The sequence below is a fragment of the Scardinius erythrophthalmus genome, assembly GCF_964197995.2.
Source record: "Scardinius erythrophthalmus genome assembly, chromosome: 20".
In the NCBI taxonomy this organism is placed as follows: domain Eukaryota; kingdom Metazoa; phylum Chordata; class Actinopteri; order Cypriniformes; family Leuciscidae; genus Scardinius; species Scardinius erythrophthalmus.
Window position 1 is genome coordinate 11129832 of NC_138240.1, and position 21137 is coordinate 11150968.

The 21137-nt window shown below is 38.1% G+C and overlaps 1 protein-coding gene across 1 annotated transcript in view; it reads left to right on the top strand.

Annotated features, from left to right (window-relative positions):
* Positions 1-21137, top strand: part of notch2 (notch receptor 2) — a 65882-nt gene that overhangs the window by 22720 nt on the left and 22025 nt on the right. Inside the window, exons 3-12 of the mRNA XM_081348153.1 lie at positions 14899-15164; positions 15323-15664; positions 16489-16611; positions 16889-17122; positions 17257-17412; positions 17585-17770; positions 17883-17996; positions 19080-19193; positions 19405-19638; positions 20573-20683. Of these exons, the coding sequence (XP_081204279.1) occupies positions 14899-15164; positions 15323-15664; positions 16489-16611; positions 16889-17122; positions 17257-17412; positions 17585-17770; positions 17883-17996; positions 19080-19193; positions 19405-19638; positions 20573-20683 (1880 nt within the window). The remainder of the gene's footprint in view (positions 1-14898; positions 15165-15322; positions 15665-16488; positions 16612-16888; positions 17123-17256; positions 17413-17584; positions 17771-17882; positions 17997-19079; positions 19194-19404; positions 19639-20572; positions 20684-21137) is intronic.

Genomic DNA, 21137 nt, shown 5'->3' on the forward strand with positions numbered 1-21137 from the left:
TTTCTGCCTTTCTTCAATTAACAAAAAATATTTTAATAGTTATAGTTTTTAGCAACATTGACTGAAATTAAATTTATCTAATGCTTAATCTAAAAAAACAACAACCTCATATTAACAAATGGAACCTTAGTGTTACCAACATTTCAAAATGAATATCCATTTTACATACTGTGCATTATAATGTTGTGATGTCTAAGTTCACTTATAGATTTTAAAATAATTGATTGTTTTTTGTTTAATTCTAAATTTATTTAAACAAAAAACTTGTGATGTTTCTTTTCTAAGGGTAAGGAGGGAAGGCGGTCTTCTACAAAGAAGACTGTGTAGTGTCATTCACGTAATTGTGATTTGTTGCGCTAGAAAATTCCACAAAGTTTTTGTTAGGTTCTGCCACTGAACTTTCTGTTGTGAAACCTAAATCTGACCTTCCCAGACTGACATGACTCAGGCACACCGGTCGCCGCCGGATCCGACAGCCTTAGACTCTCTACAGCTCGAGTTCTTAAATGCTTCTCGATGAGAAAGTCCATCTCTCGGCTTGACTTTGCTCGAGAATGCAGGCTTTCAGCAACCTGAAATGGCTGCCTGGGTGTGCGTGCAATCTCAAAATGGAACAGGCTGACACAAGGTACTCTCAGGAGTTACTAATACATTCTGTGTAGGTGAGGTGACACCCGAGAACCAAAGTCAACAAGGTGTTTTTCAGTTTTTTTCCCTCTGCCACTATGAGCTCGGTACAGGAAGAGCAGTGTGACAGAGGTTGGCAGAGCAGGGTGTGTGTGAGTGGTTAGACCGGTGCGTCTGCAAGCCTCCAGCCAGGGTGTAAGCAAGCTGTGTGTCACCTGTGTGTCTTTGTCATTTTTTGTGTGTTTTGTGTGCGCATGTGCTGTCTGGTTTCATATGTGTCTGTGTGTGTGTGTGTCATTGCACTTGAAAGCGTCCGTGGTGTAGGAGAGAGACACGTGAGGAAGCCTGCAGGATTTCCACTGCAGCACCACAGTTTTAAAGCGTATTACCTGTATCTGTAGAACAAAGAAGAATCAGGTATGAATAAAGATGGTAAAATAGTAAGCCAAAACCTGACCTTCATGATGAAATAGTGGTGCAGATAAGTAAGTTTATCTAGATTTCTTTAGCCTTGGTGCTTTAAAGGAAATGCAACTCCTTAGAGAAGGTTTTACAGTAGCTCTGCTGAGTCTGAAACTTACTGTTATTGTTAGCAGTTAGCACGGAAAAGCAACAGTCTTCAACAGTTTTTGTTATTTCAAGTGCCTGTTCAAAAATCCTAATTGTTAGACTGCCTGAGCACACAGCGCTCCCATTCTCAGAGTCGTCGTTCTCAGTGCTGTCAAAATAAAAGTCCCACTTCTTACATGTTGGACAAACAAACATATTGGCTGATGCAGATATTTAAAAAATATATTGGTATATTTTTTGGCATTTTTATATTGAATATTTAGCATTGTTTGAATAACTGCATTGGCCAATATATCACATATGCCTTTTCACACTGTTAAGGTCATTTCACACTGAGCCAATGCGATAAAGAATCGCAGACAAATGGTGGTTTCACACCGAACTCGAAATGATTGCCTCAGGCTAATTCTCGCCTGCATGATCGGTGGCGCTGATCAATAATGCATTTTTCCTTGTGTATCTCATAGGTTTAGCTTACGAGAATTCATAAAATATAATCACAGCTGGGGAACAGGTGCATTAGAGCTACAATTAGCATCAAGCTACACATCACAATTTATGAGATTATTCTTGTTTTTGCTCAAAACTAACTTTAAACCATCATCGAGTGCTTGTGATAACTTCCAATTTCAATCTGAAGTTGATTTTTGTTTTTTTAAAGTTATGTTTTTTGGCCTTTAATTGGATAGGACAGTAGAGATTTTGTTAGTAAAGCGTAGGATAGAGAGAGAGGGGAACGGGATTGGCAGAGGACCTCGAGCTGGGAATCGAACTCGGGTTGCCGGAGGCTCAGTTGCACCATATGCCAGCGCACTAACCACAGGGTCATCGGTGCTGACTAACGTCAATTTTGATTATATAATGGGCAGACATGCATTATTTGTAGTGTTTTATAAGGGACTGAATGCTACACCTGCTTAGCATTTCTCATGTAAACATCCTTTATGGTAATAAAAATACCCTGAGCCACATGAAAAACACATACAGAACATATATTGTCATAATCATATATCAATCTTGCTTCATGTTTCATCTGTAGAAATGGAACTCAGAACGAGAAAGTATACAGGACGTTGTCATCCGGAAGGGCAGGAGTTATGTTTACTTAATATGATTGACAGATCTAGACCGAGTGAGTGCTCTTTGACTCATTATACATGCGCACCCAGAAGAAAGAAGATACACAGCACTCTGGACGTTGTTTCAAGCTCATCAGATCTCATAATTCAGTTGAAAATAAAGAAATATGAAGTAAACATGTCAGAATAAACCTGTCCTCAGACACCAATGAAATCAAGAACTCAACATCCATTCTCTTCACTCTTCGAAATACTTTTCTTTGGTGTTTACACTGGTTTTCAAAACGGCGCCACCAATGTCGCCCATTTGTGCAACAGCAGCGGGTCCGGGCACATGATCTAAAGCTCAAATCTAATTGGATAGCCCATTTCATCGCAGGTGACGGGGAAAAATATTGGCACTGGTCGGGAAAAAAAAATATCACTTTGTCGCGCTGTGATTAATCACACCTGGTGTGAATAGCTCCATAGGGATCTATTGTTTAGTTTCAAGAGTGTCATTGCGTTGGACATTTGTGTCGCTTAATTGCGCTCAGTGTGAAAGGCCCTTTATAATGTTACAAAAGATTTATATTTCAAATGCTGTTCTTTTGAACTTTCTATTCATCAAAAAATCCTGAAAAAAAAAATCACTATTTCCACAAAAATATTAAGTAGCACTACTGTTGTCAACATTGATATTTAGAAGAAATGTTTCTAGAGCGCAGATTAGAATCAGCCTATTAGAATGATTTCTTAAGGATCATGTGACACTGGAAACTGGAGTGATGGCTGCTGAAAAATCAGCTTTACCATCTCTAGAATAAATTAGATTTTAATTAGTTAAATTCAGAGGTGTCAAAAGTATTCACATTAATTACTCAGGTAGAAGTATAGATACTAGGGTTTAAAAAGACTTCTGTAGAAGTTGAAGTATCAACTCAAGCTTTTTAATCAAGTAAAAGTGTAAAAGTACTGGTTTCAAAACTACTTAAAGTATAAAAGTAAAAGTAATATAAGGAAAAAAATGCCATTAAGGACTAAAGCTTAGGCCGCACCACAGGGGCCTATAGTGCACTACCCCACCTCCTCAAAAAAAACATTTTTCTGAAGGCCATAATGACTATAATGTTATATTAAAATGTTAATGTTTAAAAATTTGGGATGCACTAGGTTACCCGTTTCCGCCGCATATATGCCCATTGAAAATGAATACATTTTAGTACAATGCAAATACATTAAAGAACCATTATGTACTACTGAGCATTAACGTGTTTCATGGAGCAGAAGATATGATGACTAGTTGCCTATAAGTATTGTAATGGTGCAAAAAATCTAACTTCAGAGGGGTATTATCAATAACCTTTATTGGAATGTAAATGTACATCCAAGCTTAGCTGCAGGAATCTGTAAAAGCAACGGACAAGAAAATTGGTGTACCCAGGGCAGGCTTAGTAACAATTACCCTTGTATGGTTGTCTATATACAATAAACATTAGTGCTGTCAAAATGAATGATTAATCCAAGTGATTAATCAAAAAATAAAAAATAAAAATAACTCATAATCCTGATTGATACCTTCCTGGTATATACTATGCTCAATTCTATAGCATAGCATTCTACGACCCCAACACTGGCTATGTCCTTGCTGGAGTGTGACGTGATTTGTGTCATGTGCAGGTGCGATGGATTGCGTACAAACCAATAGGGTGTCGGAATGGTATATGTTTATACTTCTCATCCAACCACAATCAAATATCCGGATGGCGCGATTTATCTGGATAGTTTTTTTTGTTGTTTGTTTTTATTCACAATGACAAGCCAGAATGAAAACAAGCCGAAACGAAATGGAGTAACGGGGATATTTTTTAAAATGTAAGGAGTAGAAAGTACAAATAATTGTGTGAAAATGTAAGGAGTAGAAGTAAAAAGTCGGCTGAAAAATAATTACTCCAGTAAAGTATAGATACCCAAAATTTCTACTTAAGTAAGGTAACAAAGTATTTGTACTTCGTTACTTGACACCTTTGGTTAAATTCAGGGCTTGAATTTCGGTGCGGGATTGCGGGTATTGCGCATATTTTTTATCATTCCCGCAGGTCTCCCATTTATAATGCGGGAAATTCCCGCAAACATTGATTCACTTTAGCATGTAGGTTCAGGTTGTATTAGTAAATTAATCCACGCAGATGGAAAATCAAATCAGTCATTTTAAAACTGTCTGCGAGACGCAATTTCACAAACAGCGTGAGTGATTCAGCGGCGCTGCGTCTTCTATCTCGCGTCTCTCAAAATGGGTTGCACAATGCAATCGTTAAGCGCGCAGCAGGCGGCGGAAATACACTCTCGCGTTTCGGGAGTCGATCGGGCCAGCATTGCATCACGAGTAACTAAAGTTTACCATTTGCACGTCTTTTCAAGTCTCACCAGTTTAAACAGTCACGCGATTTTAAACTCTTCGGTACTTGCGCGCTGTCTGAGAGATGCTTTTTTCTCTGCACACATACATAGAGTAAAGCAGCCTCACAAACAGCTCGCGGGTAACAAAAGTTATTTTTCGTGGATTATAAATCGCTTTAACAGTCAAAAACATAAGAAAATGATGTCAATTTCGGTCTTGGAGAGTATCCTCTAATCTAAACACAGTCGGTTATGTCTTAAATAAGCATAAATCGCACGTGACCGTATAATGAAAACAGGATCCGTGCACTAGCTCTTAAAGGGACAGCAGCCATATGTGTCTGTCATTAATTTGTTTGTCAAAACAACAAAACATAGCTTTCATTTTAAGGAATCAGGATTAATAGCCTATGAATTTAATTTAGTCAGGACTAAAATACTACCCAGTGTTATTTTACATTTGATTAGGCTACTTTATTCAGTCTCTGTAGTATTTCTGAATAGCCTACTAGTTTTAGACCTAAGCAAAAACTTTTCTCTTTATTTCTCTTTATTTTATATCTTTATTCTATTGTATTTATTTGTGCTACTTTTTTCAATTTAATTCAAAGATTGAAATCAAGCTTCCTTGAGTTGTGTAAATTCTTAAGAACAAAATGACCCCATTGTAAAAATGCAATGAGTAGGCTAAGCATACATTTAGGCGAGATAAATGTAATTAAAAAAAAAGTCTAAACTCCCCCCTCAAATTAAAAAATTCCCCCCCATAAGAATCACCTAAGGGGGGATTTCCCCCCCATTTTCCAAAATGAAATTCAGGCCCTGAAATTGCAATAATATTTTACAATATTAGTGTTTTTACTGTATTTTACAGTTTTTCTGAATTGCTAAAACACATTTCTCTCTCTAAAACTCTAAATGAAAAGTATGTTACGTAAAGTACACTCAGAAGAGTTGTGCAACTGCAGAATCAAGGCCAGTGAGAGAGATTGATTCTGCTTCTGCATCATGTCTTCATGTTAGGTCCGGCCGGAGGACTTTGTCCACATCACAGACAGTGTCATCTCTGCAGGCAAAGGGAAAAACCCTAAAGCCAGATCCAGCCTTGACAACATTCTCCACACCTTGCTTTTTCTCGTTTTCCTCATCTTCTTCCTCCTTGTTCACCACCTCTTCCACATGCTCTTCCTCCTCTCCCTCTTATATTGCTTCCATCCATTGTTGTTAGCAACATTCAGCGCAACATTTTTGTCAGAGTCAGTTTTGGGACTCTGAACTGACTTGTATTATGTACAATTGATTTGACCACATAATTAGAAATAAGTGTGAACAATTTTGAGTCGTTGTGTGTAAACGATGACAACTGTGGTGTAGTTGTGTTTAACTTTTGCCTGCCTGTGTTTAGCATTTTGAAACTTAAGTGTATCACAGTGCAAAACGTGTTTTAGTGAGTGAAAATGTGTTTAGAGTTTTGAAGAAAGAGTGCATGAGATTTGCAAACAGTGTTTTAACTGCCTGAACTTGTTTAATAACTTGTTTTTACAGAAAGAGTGATTTATTCGACCAATCGGTTTAGGCTATTGAGAAATTGGGTTAGAGAGGTTTAGTGTTTTAGCATTTCAGAAAAACTGTAATCAAATAAGTGCTGCCCTTGTAAGGATAAGAGACTCCTTTGAAAAACATTGAAAAAAATCTTCCCAACCCCAAACTTTCGAACGGTAGTGTCTTTTTGCACATTCCTACCTAAAGAAGCACGATTCTAGGCCTGCATCAAGTCAGGGATTTTGCAACTTGCAAATGGATCTGCACTGATCTGAGCCAGAGTGAGTGAGTTAGCAGTAAGAGAATAGCTGTGTGTGTGTGTGTGTGTGTGTGTGTGTGTGTGTGTGTGTGTGTCTGTGTGTGTGTGTGTGTGTGTGTGTGTGTGTGTGTGTGTGTGTGTGTGTGTTTCGAGAGCAGAAGTGAGATTGGTTTGAATACCTGAGCTCACTACCTCTCTCTGCCCAGAATCGTATTTTCCCTCCTCCACATCAAACAAGATCTCTTTGTCTTGGCCTGCGTAAGGGGTGCAAACTTATTAATTTTTTACCCCTCACTTCCTTCCCCCCTCCCTTTAGCCATTCCTCCCCCTCTCGGTCAGAAGGGAGAGTGGAGTCAGCTTGGCGTTTGTTTGATCTGACAGGTAGAATGTGCCTGCAGGGAGAGAGGAGCTGTACGGAGATGTCTTTTAGCGCTCAAGAGGGTGAAATTGGAGATGTGTCTGCCTGCTGGTGAGAGATAGAGGAGGTAGAAAGAGAGATTACCCTGTCAATACCACTCTCTGTCAATCATCTCTCTCGCTCTCATAGTCCTCTGTTCCTTTATGACCTCTTTTTCAAGTTTTTTTGCCTTCTTTTTTCATTGTTACTTTATCTCTCTCTCTTTTTTAATCTTTGAGCAATATCATCCCTTCTCTTAACATGCTGTATTGTTCTGTTTTTTTATTCTACCCCCTATCATCCCTGTCCTTCTTTCACCTCTCTCTCTTTCTGTCTCTCTATGTGCCTACAGGCTGGGCTGATTTGTTTCAAAGCCACATTCAAAGTGTAATGGCCTCAAGAGGAGCATCTGCCAACCAGAAGCTCTAGTCATAAAAGAGAGACAGAAAGAGAGAGAGAGTGTTGGTGCTTCAGGAACATGTACCCAATGCTGTATATAACACTCAAGCTAAAGTCAACAACTCAGCTGTGTGTGAAGAGTGGCAAGCAGAGGCCGTGATTTACTCAAACACCCCCGCGCACACATTTAGCTAGCTAAGTGAGGACATAGCGTAAACTTTTTGTTTGTATTTGTTTTTATATAAGCTCAGTACAATATCAGTGTTTTTAAAATTTTAATACCTGGCCTGGGTGATAATGTGCTTCTATTTTTTGTTGAATATGATTTTCTTTTAATGTCTTGGATGTTTGACAAAATTTGAGCTTTATGTATGGCGGAAATTGAATTGCCATTTAAGCTCAACAATTATAGAATATTTGATTTGTATACAAACAAAAATTTGAAGACCGTCAGACGACAATGGCAGAAACATTTTTGTTACAATGTTAAATGTAATGCAAGTTTGGGTTAACATTTTTTTAATTACTGCAGATTTGCACCATTAATCCTGTTATGAGATTAAATGCAAATTATTGACATTACAAAATTAGAGTTTTTTTGCTAAAAAGAGCAATTTTTTAGAAAGAAAGAACAAAAAAAATATGTTTTGGCTTAGTAATGCAAATCTGAAATAATTATAATAAGAATAATGAATAAAAACTTCAGACTTCCATCTAAAGTGAAAAACAAAACATCTTTTATCTTTTAGGGGTGTCCTTTAAGGGAAGTTTTGGCTGCATTTACACTGCAAGTCTTAATGCACAGATCCGATCTTTTGGCCCGCCTGTTTACATTAACTTTAGACAGGACTGGTATCCGATATCTGTGTTTACATTAATTCCTGCCCAAAATGATTCACAGTGATCTTTTGACTCGGCACATTGTAGACCCTGGTTTTGATTGGCCGTGGTATTAAAATTATTTACATAATTCATGTCGGGAGGTCATGATTATTTGCCAGCATGGACAAGATAACAGCTGTCATGACTCATGAATGTTTTGCAGCGCAAAATGTGACGGAACGGATTGCCTAGTCCGGAATTTTTTTAAATTTATCTACAGCTCAGATCTAAAATTCTGAAGGGAAATAAAGTAGCCCTTTAATATAGATATTTTTAATGAATTCGAATGAATTAACCAGAGAGAAACAGCGAGTGAGCGAGAGAGAGTGAGTAACCTAATAGTGAAGCTTGTTGTGTTAATTACAGCGAAGTTATCACCTCATTGCTGAGAAATATAATGTAGCTTTCAGTAGTGAAGCTGTTTTATTAATAAAAGTCACGCAGGCAGAGATTATAAACCAGCTCCTGAATGTTTCGGTGTTCGCGCAATTTCTTTTCTTTACAAAGATATAAAGTTCCCACCTCAATAAAAAGCTGTGAGTGAGCGCATACAGGCACGTCTGCCTCATAATACAACATTGAAAAGCTATCTTTATGAATAAACATGTTGTCCTCGCCTTGTGGTGGCTTGGAATTCAAAGGGGAATCGGATATGCGTGTTTAGACCTAGGTCGGATGTCCAGATATCAGATATGTATCTGATTTAAAACCACATTTGGAAGTGGCTCAGATCGGATCTCATGCGGATTTTTGTGTTTACACGTGTGCAACATATTCCGATCTGTGTCAGATGTGAGTAAAAGATCTGATATTTTTGTGCCAGTGTAAACGAAGCCTTTGACAGTTTTGTGTGACTTCTGAGAACAATTTTGTCCCGTAAGTATTGCTGAGTAAACTTGTACACATGAACTTATAGTTTACAATTATATTTATTCATTTGGCCGACACTTTGATCCAGAGCAACTTTGCAGCATTACCAGCGCCTTGTTTACCACTTGAGCTACAGGAGCAGTTAAACAGTTTGTATGTCGTTTATACTTTCTGCCTTATCCCAAATATCCACATGAACTCATTTATATAAAAAAAAGCATTTTATCACACAGTAAACATGCTACTTCTTTCTTTCTCTCGTCTTTTTGCACAGATTGCTACTAAGCTTAAGTAAAGTTTGATTTCCTGTAGTCTGAGGCCTCACGATCTCTGTAAGTGTGAAAGTGGGTACGTGTTTGAATCACACTCTTGTATGAAACATTTTATCATGAGAGAAAGTTTCTCATCCTTGCCAACTAATGTAAGCGAACAACTGCTGTAGAACAGAAGGGGCGGTCCCATGTCAAACCGAACCTGAGTGTATTGAAAACATTCTCACAAATTCTCACAAATGTTTCCTATCACTGGAGGCCTCGCACAATAGTGGGAAATGTGGCAACCAGGCCCTAAACCCACGACACACCATGCTGACAAGTAGAGCTGAGTGACAGAAAGATGACATGATTATGAGAACAATGACACACACAAACACACATACCCACACACATAACTTGGGGTGTTAACATTTGCTGAGGTTTTGGGTTACTCAGCTTACAGGTTTGACTGTGATTTCTCTGACTTTTTGTAGTTTTTCCTAACTGTTGTACTGGGGAAGAGGGAGATCTGTAATGAGTAAGAATCTGGGTTTCTGACACAAAGGTTGTGAGTTCAATCCTGAGCAGGGACCTTATCAGCATTTTGTCCTTGAGAACGGTACTTAACCCTACGTTGCTCCAGGGGAAACTGGCCCTACAATTACAGCTCCATGAGGCTCATGGAATGAGAGCCCTCTGGTAAATGGCAAGCAATTAACTAACTAACTACTCTGAGAGTTAGAGCGTGTTAGCATTCCATTGCATGAAGATTCTTGAAAAGTATAGTGTAGGAGTTTTTCATCCATGGATAACTGGTGATTGCTGTTATCGAAATATGAAACAAACATTTGCATTCTCTTCAGCTACTCAGCGAACAAACCAATAAGATTAAAATATTTGCATATGTTTGGAGGTCACATGACTTTCTAAAATTGGCACGTTAAATCAAGGGCGTAGTTTTGGTTTGAACATTGGGGGATTGAAGTTTTAACCGTTTTAGTGAGGTCCGAGGGAATGCTTTCTGCGTGCATGCACTTATTTGTTTGTTTGTTCATTTATTTATTTATTTTTGCAAAATTATCTTTTGTGGTATCCACACATGCAAAGTTGGTTGATTACATAACTGCAATAAAGTAATAGCCTAGTTAACAATTACTTGTTTACATAGGATATATGATGTATTTTATATTATTTAAGCATCTGGAACCTTATCAGTTTGACATCATTTTCTACTTCAGAGTGCCATGGGCAGTCAAACTATCTCTAGGCCTACTCATCATTTTCTTATGTTGAAATTGTTAACATTTGTTATGAAAACTTACACATTTAAAAACTACAGCTACAACATGCCACAGTTGTTATACAAATATATAGGAACAGTATAGTATCTAGGTTACGCCCCTGTGTTAAATGTTTCCTTCTGTTATACTAATGGTGGTTAGTCAGCTCTTTTTGGTAAAGCCATCGTTTTGTACATGGGTGTGTTGTTGACCCCATAACCTCCAGGGGATGTATAAAGACCACCTTTCCTGTCATCTAGAACAAAGACTTCTGGGTAATTGCTGATAATTATCTTTATTTTGGGGAAACCGTTGTGAAACATCTTTTTTTTTTTTATTTGATGCATTAGCATGATACATTAGTTCTGTCCTAACTCTTGTTTTTTTTTTTTTATAAACTAGTTTTTGCAAAATTTCTTTTTAACTTTTAAGATATTTAATGTTTTAAGATTTTAAAATGTTTTTATTTTTTTATTTTATGTTTTTATTATTTATTATTATTATTATAGTTTTTAACATTAACATTCTTATTTATATATTACATTAAAATTGGCCCATTTAATTTGTGTTCTTTGCCCGTGGCAGCTGTGGATTTGTACTGCCAAGTTTTGTTAAGTCTAGATTTGTTCAGTGTGTGTTTTGGAGCTTAGACTTTACACTAGAACAATGAAGCTTTTCATCAAAGCACAGACAAAAATGGTACAGTAACTGAGTGAAGTGAAAAAAAAAAGAGACCATAGAAGAGAGCAGGAAAAGAAAGAGCGAGAGAGGAAGAGTATATTAAGGAGGAGTATATAAAGAGTAAAGAACCTTCGATTCAGTGAGACATGCTGTTTTCAGATCAGATTTATAGCACATGTTCTCGAAGTCACGCTCAGTCTTACCACAGCACTTCTGCCTACTCCACCCTGCCCTCTTTCTGCCCTTTTTGTTGATTTTTTTCAAAAATGGAGAAAGGAGAAACAAAACTTGCTTTTACTTGTTTTTTTTTACTTTTATTTTTACTTGTTTTTCTTTCTTTCTTTCTTTCTTTCTTTCTTTCTTTCTTTCTTTCTTTCTTTCTTTCTTTCTTTCTTTCTTTCTTTCTTTCTTTCTTTCTTTCTTTCTTTCTGTGGTTCAGCCCTCTCTGTCTGTGTTACTCTTTTCATTTTGCACCCCTCCCCCAGCCTCCACTCTTTTTCCCTCTGTTTTTCCTGTGGTCGTTTGGCTTTCTAGCGAAAATTAGAGAAAGCCAAGGATGTAGAGGAGGGCCGACTGCTTCTATAAATATGGCCTCTCTTCCTCAAGAAAGAAAGGAGCACGGATTAGAAGGAGCTTTTTTAGTTGCCTTTTGTGTATGGGGTGAAAAATGTAAAATTTCACTCGCTCTTGGTGAAACCCATTCGACCCTCGGCTGGTTTAAATTAGATAATCTCAGTACCGTGGGGGTGGGGGGACAAACTCCAAGGTGACATTTTTGCATGAGGAAGTGAGTGGGTTGAAATCAAATTCTTGATGATGTGCCTCGTAGAATTGTGAGCTAGAAAGAGTTTTCCCCCACCCAATCACCCCAGGCCTCGTGGATGGGACATGAAGAGGTCAGTGAGCCAGAGAGAGAGGAGCGCTAATATGAACCATCTGTAGAAATCTGACACCTCGGGAGAAAGAGCGAGAAAGAGGTGGAGACAGAGGAAGGGAGAGTGAAAAGCATGAAGGATAACAAAGAAACCTATAGATGAGTTTAGCTGCCAGAGCCATTATTTTGTAGACGTTTGGTTTTTAGATTTGCAATCTGTGAATGTTTGTGTATATAAATCACCATTACTGTCATTAATAAAGTAACAAAAGTGCATTTATTATGTTTAAAACCAGGGCTATAATACATGCAACCTTTCAGAATAGAGATTGTGGTCTGAACCAGGGATGTGTGAGATTCGACTAGTTGATTAAGCGATACTGTTGCTGCTAGTAGACTTGGAAATACTAGTCGTTTACCTTTTTTTTCTCATTTAATATTTTGCTTTATATTTTACAAAAGCTATGTTTAAATTACTGTCATGTTAATGTTACAATTATATTATTTTTAAAAGTGTAAATCTGGAGCGGAAAACAAAATAATTTTATTTTACCTCAAATTTTGCATGTGTTGGCTTTCTCTTTACCCGCGGCAGGTTCAGAGAAATGTCCATTTGGAAGATGAGCATGGTGATGGAGTATTTTAAAGCCTACACAAAACTTTCCCGTTTTCTTTTATGTCAGGTCAAACTAGCATATAGCAATTAAGCTTGTTTATAGGTTTGATATACTATCTGGTCTGGTGCTGCCTATTGATTCAGTTGATTTGAATAAATATGTCTATAATGGCTAACTTTGCTTAAGTGAACGTTTAATATTCAATGATAATGGAAGGCAAGCACATCACATGTATCTGACCTGTTTTTAGTGGCATTAAATATGGGATTTGACTTGTTCATAGATTAAGTAGTCTATTTCAAATTGATCGCATGTACAGAATGTCTATGGTGGACAGAGGGGAGGGTGAGGTTTATGCTACTCGACTAGTCGGTTTCAAAATTTCCATTTAAACATTTACGAAATTAGTCGTTGCGCACATCCCTAGTCTGAACAAGCTTTTCCCTTGTGAAATCAAAGTGGAGACAAAGCGAAAATCCCTTCATGTCTTTGAATAGTATAAAGTGACACAACTTTCTGAAAGAGGCCTGTTCCCCTGAGTCCCGGCTGTTTGCTTGCGCCGGGTTTAAGTGTGTTTGTTGTTGTTTGAGTGTCAGCACCGCTGTGATCCTGTGACCAGAGGGTCGCCGTGGGTGTATTCTTACTCAGAACACACACACACACACACACACACACACACACACACACACACACACACACACACACACACACACACACACACACACACACACACACACACACACACACACACACACACACACACATTGTCAAAAGGGCTTCTTTTATCCCTCATCTGTGTTACCTGACCGTCCTCTGGGAGGCCGGCACCTGCATTACAGCAGGCTGTAGTGTGTCAAACACAGAAACAATTTACACAGCATTCCAAATGAGTTGATTTAAGGTTAATATTAAATTATAATATTTTTCACTTTTCTTTATTTGCCCTATCTCTCAAAAAACATTGTCTGCCCTTCAGTCTCTTTCTCTCTATCCATTCAACCCCCACCCCTCCCTCTCTCTCTCTCTCTCTCTCTCTCTCTCTCTCTCTCTCTCTCTCTCTCTCTCTCTCTCTCTCTCTCTCTCTCTCTCTCTCTCTCTCTCTCTCTCTCTCTCTCTCTCTCTCAAACTCTCTTTTTGGGAAGTATAGGTATGCCTTTGCTGGACCATAACAGTTAAACTTTAGTAAGATCTAAAGAGAGAGAGAGAGAGAAAGAGGGAGGGGTGGGGGTTGAATGGATAGAGAGAAAGAGACTGAAGGGCAGACAATGTTTTTTTCCCCTCAATCGTATTTTGCAATCATGTAATTTCCTCTCTGTGAGCACTGGTCATGTGCTGAAATCTGTGGAGAACTGCAGTGAGGAGGCGGAGGAGAAATGTGTCTCACTGTCTCGTGACAAATGACATGAAACTCATTCTGTATGGGTTAACATCTACTATTGCCCTCATTCTGTCCTCGTTGTGGCATCACATCCCATGTGGCATCTCAAAAACTTAAAAAAACAACTAGAAACAGCATCTGCATTTGATATCATATTGTCTTTAACAAACTTTATTGGCTTTATTGTGCTCCTACACTGCTACATTTGTATTTCTAAAAGAGTTATGCAGAGAAATGTATATATATATATATATATATATATATATATACAGTATATATATATATATATATATATATATATATATATATATATATATATATATATATATATACATACACACACACACAGTATATTTATATATTGGATTAGGTTCAGGATTACACTCATAGTAAAATTTTAGCCTAGATACCATGTCTCATTTGCACAAACTCAGGTTGTATAACTGCATCAAAATGCAAACACTGAACTCAATGCAAATCTGCAATAATTGTTTTTTCTTGCCACGAGCCTTCAAAAGGCTCTATTGGTTTTTTATTAACATTTATGCAAATGCCAGCATTTTGTTTCTTATGTGCATATTTCTTATGTGTTTGAAATGCTTAAATTATAATTATTTTTAAGTTGCAATTGATGCGTCTTGATAAGGCATGATTCTTGAGCTAGATTTTTACACCATGCAGACAACAGTATGCAATACTGTGTTTCCTATTATGTTGCATGACTCATATCAAAAAGTTTGAATTAGAACATTAATTATTCTCTTACAGACCCTGAATAATAATTGTGCCCTGTTTCTGTGTGTGTTTCAGGTGTGCTCCTGGTTTTTTAGGCGAGTACTGTCAGCACAAGGACCCTTGTTACGTGGGATATTGTCTGAATGGAGGAGGGTGCACCGTGAGCGTGGCCGGCGTACCCGGGAGCCCAAGCTGTGATTGTCCTCTGGGCTTCGCGGGCCAGCGTTGCGAGATCCAGAAAAACTCCACCTGCTACCCCAACAACCCTTGCACCAATGGGGGGAAGTGCTCACTTCTCCCTAATGACCAGTACCAATGCGTGTGTGCCCGCGGATGGACAGGTCAGATCTCTCTCTTGCTTTCCATTTCTGTTTCTCTCTCTTTATCTCACTAAGACCCTGGTTGTGTATCTAGACAGCATTTTGGGGCATTGTAGGATTCCCTCACATATTGATGACTTTGCTGTTGTTTTTGTTCTACGGTGACATTATCTCCTTAGGTCAGCATTGTGAGCAAGAGGACACATGTCTGTCTAGCCCATGTGCCAACGGTGGTACCTGCCATGCTCTGCCCAACCGCGATTTCTCTTGTTCCTGTCCTCCTGGTTACCATGGCGCCCGTTGTCTCAATGACACAGATGAGTGTGCCATCTCCCCATCTCTGTGCAAGAATGAAGGCATGTGTCTGAACACCCCAGGGTCATATCGATGTAACTGCCAACCCGGCTTTACCGGCCCCCACTGCGAGACCATTTACGTGCCTTGCTTTCCATCCCCCTGCCTCAATGGTGGAACCTGTCGACAGATGACGGACACGACTTATGTATGCCACTGTCTGCCAGGTTTGTTCCCTTGAAGAGGAAATATATAGCTATTTTGATCATAGCAAAAAATTACAGAATTTGAACAGAAGCTAAAATTGTTCAAATGGAACTGAAAACATTGTCCAAGCTTGTCCACTTGGAGCTGAGCCAGCTTTGACCAATGTCTGATGAAATTTTGCCACAGCAGTGGTAAAGTAGGCGATAAACCGATTAAAACTACAAACTGATTTTCAAGCATTCTGTTAGAAAAATGCAAAATGTCATAGCATAGGAAATAGGAGTTCCAATCACTTCACAACTAGACAACTTTAGCTAAGTTTAAGCTAAGTTACTGTTAAATTTAGTTACTAGTTACAGTCAAGCTTTCTTACTAATGATTGTCGAGAAGCAATCAGCTGGATTAAATTACTTCAGGAATTATTAAATAATATGGAAATATACTATACTATATACTATTATTATTATTATTTTTTTTTTGCTTGGATAAAAAAAAACTTGTTGATCTGAATTTTGCACAGAAACATGACATGTCATGACATGTTTCTTTTTTGAATAAGATGCTGGTTGCATCTGTATTTAATTGGGACTACAACACACAGAGTTACTTTAAATGATCAGTTTAGCATTTCAAGAGAGCCATGCTGGCAAAACAAATCAACAGGCCAAAACTCTTCTCTCACCTCAGGCAGAGAACAAGAGCCGTGAGAAATGTCTATTCGTGCTTTAAAGTTGAGTAATTACGTTTAATAATGCCAAAGTGAGACAGAGCACCATTGTGTTACCGATACCTGGGATTGAGAGTGAGTTGTTGAGGAAATTTTCCCTCTGATTTTCCTGTGCAGGTTTTAATGGAACAAACTGTGAGGTGAACATTGATGATTGTCCAAATCACCGTTGTCAGAATGGAGCTACATGCATGGATGGAGTGAACACCTACAACTGCCAGTGCCCACCTGAATGGACTGGTATAGAAATAGCTTTATATTCTGTTGTGTGCTTTAATGCATGTTTGTTCCCTCTAGTTCACTTTTCCACTGAACCTTTTTTTAATGATTCAGTCAATCTGATTCATGTTTATTCACCGATTCATTGCAAAAATTGACAATCTGAAATTGGGGAATTGTTTATTTGAATCAATTTAAGGGAACATTAATACAACTCATAATTTTCAATGTTTGCCAGAACCTTTGGTCAAACCTCCTTTAAAATGTCCTATTGAAATTGTGACCCTTTTGTTTCTAGGTCAATTTTGCACCGATGACGTGGATGAATGCAGACTGCAGCCCAACACCTGTCAGAACGGAGGCACATGCAGTAACACACGCAATGGCTACAACTGTGTATGTGTGAATGGCTGGAGTGGCCCTGACTGCTCTGAAAACATTGATGACTGTGCAGCTGAGCCCTGCACCACCGGCTCCACTTGCATTGACCGCGTGGCTTCATTCGTTTGCAGCTGCCCTCCCGGCAAGACTGGTCAGTAAAAACAACCACACAGCCTAAAAATGACCTGTGATGTAATGTAATAATGTGATGTAATGTAAAATAGTGTACACTAAAAACATCTCAAATCAGTTGTAGTAACCAAAGCGATTATTTCCATTCTCAAGGTTTGCTTTGTCACATTGATGATGCCTGCACCAGTAACCCTTGCAAAATGGGAGCTCAATGCGACACGAACCCCGTCAATGGCAAGTTCAACTGTAACTGCCCCTCTGGGTACAAGGGCAGCACGTGTGCAGAGGATATCGACGAGTGTGTCATCGGTGAGACAGTCTGCAGGAAGTTCTTACAACTCTCCTTTTCTCTGTCTGTCTGTGTTTCTTTGTATGTCTTTATTTCTCAACATTTTCCCTTCATACACACATCACAGTGTTTTGGGCATTTTTATATCTTGCTTAAACTTTGTCTTTCTGACTTTATTTTTTGATCCATCAGGGCCAAACCCATGTGAGCATGGTGGCTCATGTAAGAACACAGAGGGCTCGTTCAGCTGTAATTGCGCTCCAGGTTACACCGGCCCACGCTGTGAGCAGGACATCAACGAATGTGGCTCTAACCCCTGCCAGAATGATGCCACCTGCTTGGACCAGATAGGAGATTACACCTGCATCTGTATGCCAGGTACTTGCGCACAGACTCACACACACTGTAATCAGGTGCATGTTGACACTGTTTTGGCTCCATGTCCTCATATTCATCTGGTGACTGTGTGTGCGTGTGTTTTCTCCCATAGGCTTTGATGGATTGCACTGTGAGATTGACATTAATGAGTGTGCCAGCTCGCCTTGTCTCAATAACGGTAGATGTCTAGACCAGGTCAGCCGTTTCGTCTGCGAGTGTCCTCAAGGTGAGTACAACATGCATTGAACTTTTTAGCCCACGTTGTCAAGCACAATATTTGAAGGCCACCATATATAAGATTTATGAGGTTTTTCTACTGTATTTATGACAAAGCTTCCAACTTTTTTTTTATTAACAGGAAACTAGGAGTGTCGATGTAGTTAAATAAACCATGATTCATTTATGTGATTCCAGAAGTTTCAAGAACTGCATGTTCTTCAAAGAAACAATAGTTATAGAGGGGGGGAAAGTATTAAAATAAATATTATTTCAGCTTACATCATGATTGCATATTTGTTTTTTCATTTTAAATAAGTTAGATAATTTATCAACAATATTAATTTATTAATAATATTATTTACACTGCTAAATATTAAGCAGCACAACTTTTTGGCTGTTGAAAAATCAACTTTGCCACCACAGGATTAAATTAAATGCTAAAACATAGATTAAAATAGAAAACAGTTATTTTACATTGTAATATGTCACAAATTTAAATTGTAATATCACAATATTACTGTTTTACTGTATTTTTGAACATAAGAATGAACGGTAACACTTTAGAATTGGACCCTAAACTAAAGTGTGACCAAATGAACATTATAACAGAAAAAATTCTAAAAATATTACCTACACCAGATGTTTGAATGATAGGGTGTCTTATTTTATTATTTTAATATGTTAATAATATTATTTATATTATATGAATAATATAATTTAATTGTGAATCAATTTAGATCATCCTGTGACCCTTTTGGAAGTTTACTGAGGCCCTCTAGTGGCTCTTATTACTACCTATTACCTATTTCTGCAATAAATAAAATCGGCACGTATGTAACATGTAAGAAGTAACATGAAATTCTAATAATATGGTATTATCATTTGCATAAACTTTGTTGCAACTCAGATATGTTGCATGGCCAACAGTCGCTCATGTCGTTTAATATCACCAAATCTCAGTAAAAATTATGTACTTCCTGTCTCTTTGTTGCTGCACAGAGTTGTATGTGTGGAAACCCCTTAATAAATGCTGGGCTAGGTACTGTTCTTTAACATGATATTGAATGTGAGAATTTGAATTTGACCACAGGTTTCACTGGGGAAATGTGTCAGGTTGACATTGATGAGTGTGCCAGCACGCCGTGCCATAATGGAGCCAAGTGTCTCGACCGTCCTAACGGCTATGAGTGTGAATGTGCTGAAGGTAACGATATAAACTCTTGAAAAAATCTCCATCCTACACTGTGACCAAAAAGGGGAAGGATAGACAAAAGCATTAACAACACAATTTTCCAATGAACGTTATTTAGATATAAATTAATAACTAAGCTGCATAGTTATTAGCAGATGTTCTAAGTTCTCACAGATCTGAGCTTATTGTAATAATTCCTTGTCTTGTATGCTGTCGTCTTTAGGTTTCACAGGGCCATTGTGTAAGGAAAACATTAACGACTGTGAACCTGAACCCTGTCACCATGGTGATTGCGAAGATGGAATTGCTACCTACATCTGCAAGTGCCACCCAGGTTACATGGGCCCCATCTGCAGTGAGCAGATACGCGAGTGTCAGAGTGACCCCTGCCAAAACAGAGGACGCTGTGTTGACCTGGTCAACATGTACCAATGCAACTGCCAGTCGGGCACCTCAGGTGGGTCTCGCACATCTTTACATTTCACAGACTCTTTAAAGGGCCATATACTATACATTTGCAGCATTTTAATTTTTATTAATGTCTAATTATGATGACAGCAAATTTTCTTTTACCTAAATCTAGTCTTAATTTAGTTTATCTTGACCATTATCCACCCTTCACAGTTACAGAGGCAGATTTTTGTCACTGTACCTTTGAGGTGTCTGCATGACCTCTGTTTTGATTGGCTAATGTCTATGTAAAGTATGTGATATGTGAATTTAAGTGGTCATATTTTAATTTGCTCAAGCCTCTGGCTTCAATTATAAATTATTGAACCATTTTTGTTTAATTTCTGTAAGTGGTCTGGGTGTCTGCGTTGTTAAAGTATGTCTACATAGTGCACTCTTTTATTTAAATAGAGTAAGAAAAATCCAGTTTTCCTCAGTAACACTGTCTTACAGACAACAGAAAGCTCACTAAACCCCTCTGATGGACAATTTCTCTATCACCACACACACACACACACACACACACACACACACACACACACACACACACACACACACACACACACACACACACACACACACACACACACACACTCATACCTGTATATGTTGTTTACGGGGACTCTTCATAGGTGTAAATATTTTTATACTGTACAAACTGTATATTCTATCCCATTCCTCTATTCACAGGAAGTGTCCTTGTAAACCATGTTTACTTTGTTTGTAATACCCATGTCATTCTACACATTTGTTTCCTCATAAACCATACATACAAACACACACACACACACACACACACACATACTCTGAAAAAAAAAAAACATCATTACATACAGCAGCCTTTAAAAATTTTCAGAAACTTTTCAAAGGCTGCTGTATAAACTGGTTCCGTTTTATTTACCTGCGTACATTTCCTTTGATTATTTTATCATTTGTCATAGGCGTTAACTGTGAGATTAACAAAGATGACTGTGCCAGTAAACCCTGCCAGCACGGGACCTGTGAGGATGGAATCAACGAGTACAAATGTGTGTGCGAACCTGGATACACAGGTTTGTTCACGGACATACATAAATACACACATGCAAATGGGCTTCATTTATTAATCATGAACAGAAAGTTCTGTGTAAATAGAACATGTACATCATTAAATAAACCATATAAATTATATAAATCATACCTTTAACACAACAGTTTATGCAAAAATGGATTTACACAAATTCAGGATGAGGCCCAATATGGGCAATTCTGGGAGATTTTGATTTTGTTTGCTAGCTTCACTTTGTTCACATTCTGGGCTAAAAAATACAGTCATGCTCAGAATTAATGGCAACCTTGGTAAATATAATCAAAGAAGGCTATGAAAATAAATATGCATTGTTTATCCTTTTGATCATACATTAAAAATATACACACTACAATCAGACTTTAAAGTAAAACTAATGAATTTTGGGGGGGTGAAATCATATTATGAGATAAATGTTTTTCTCTAATACACTTTGGCCA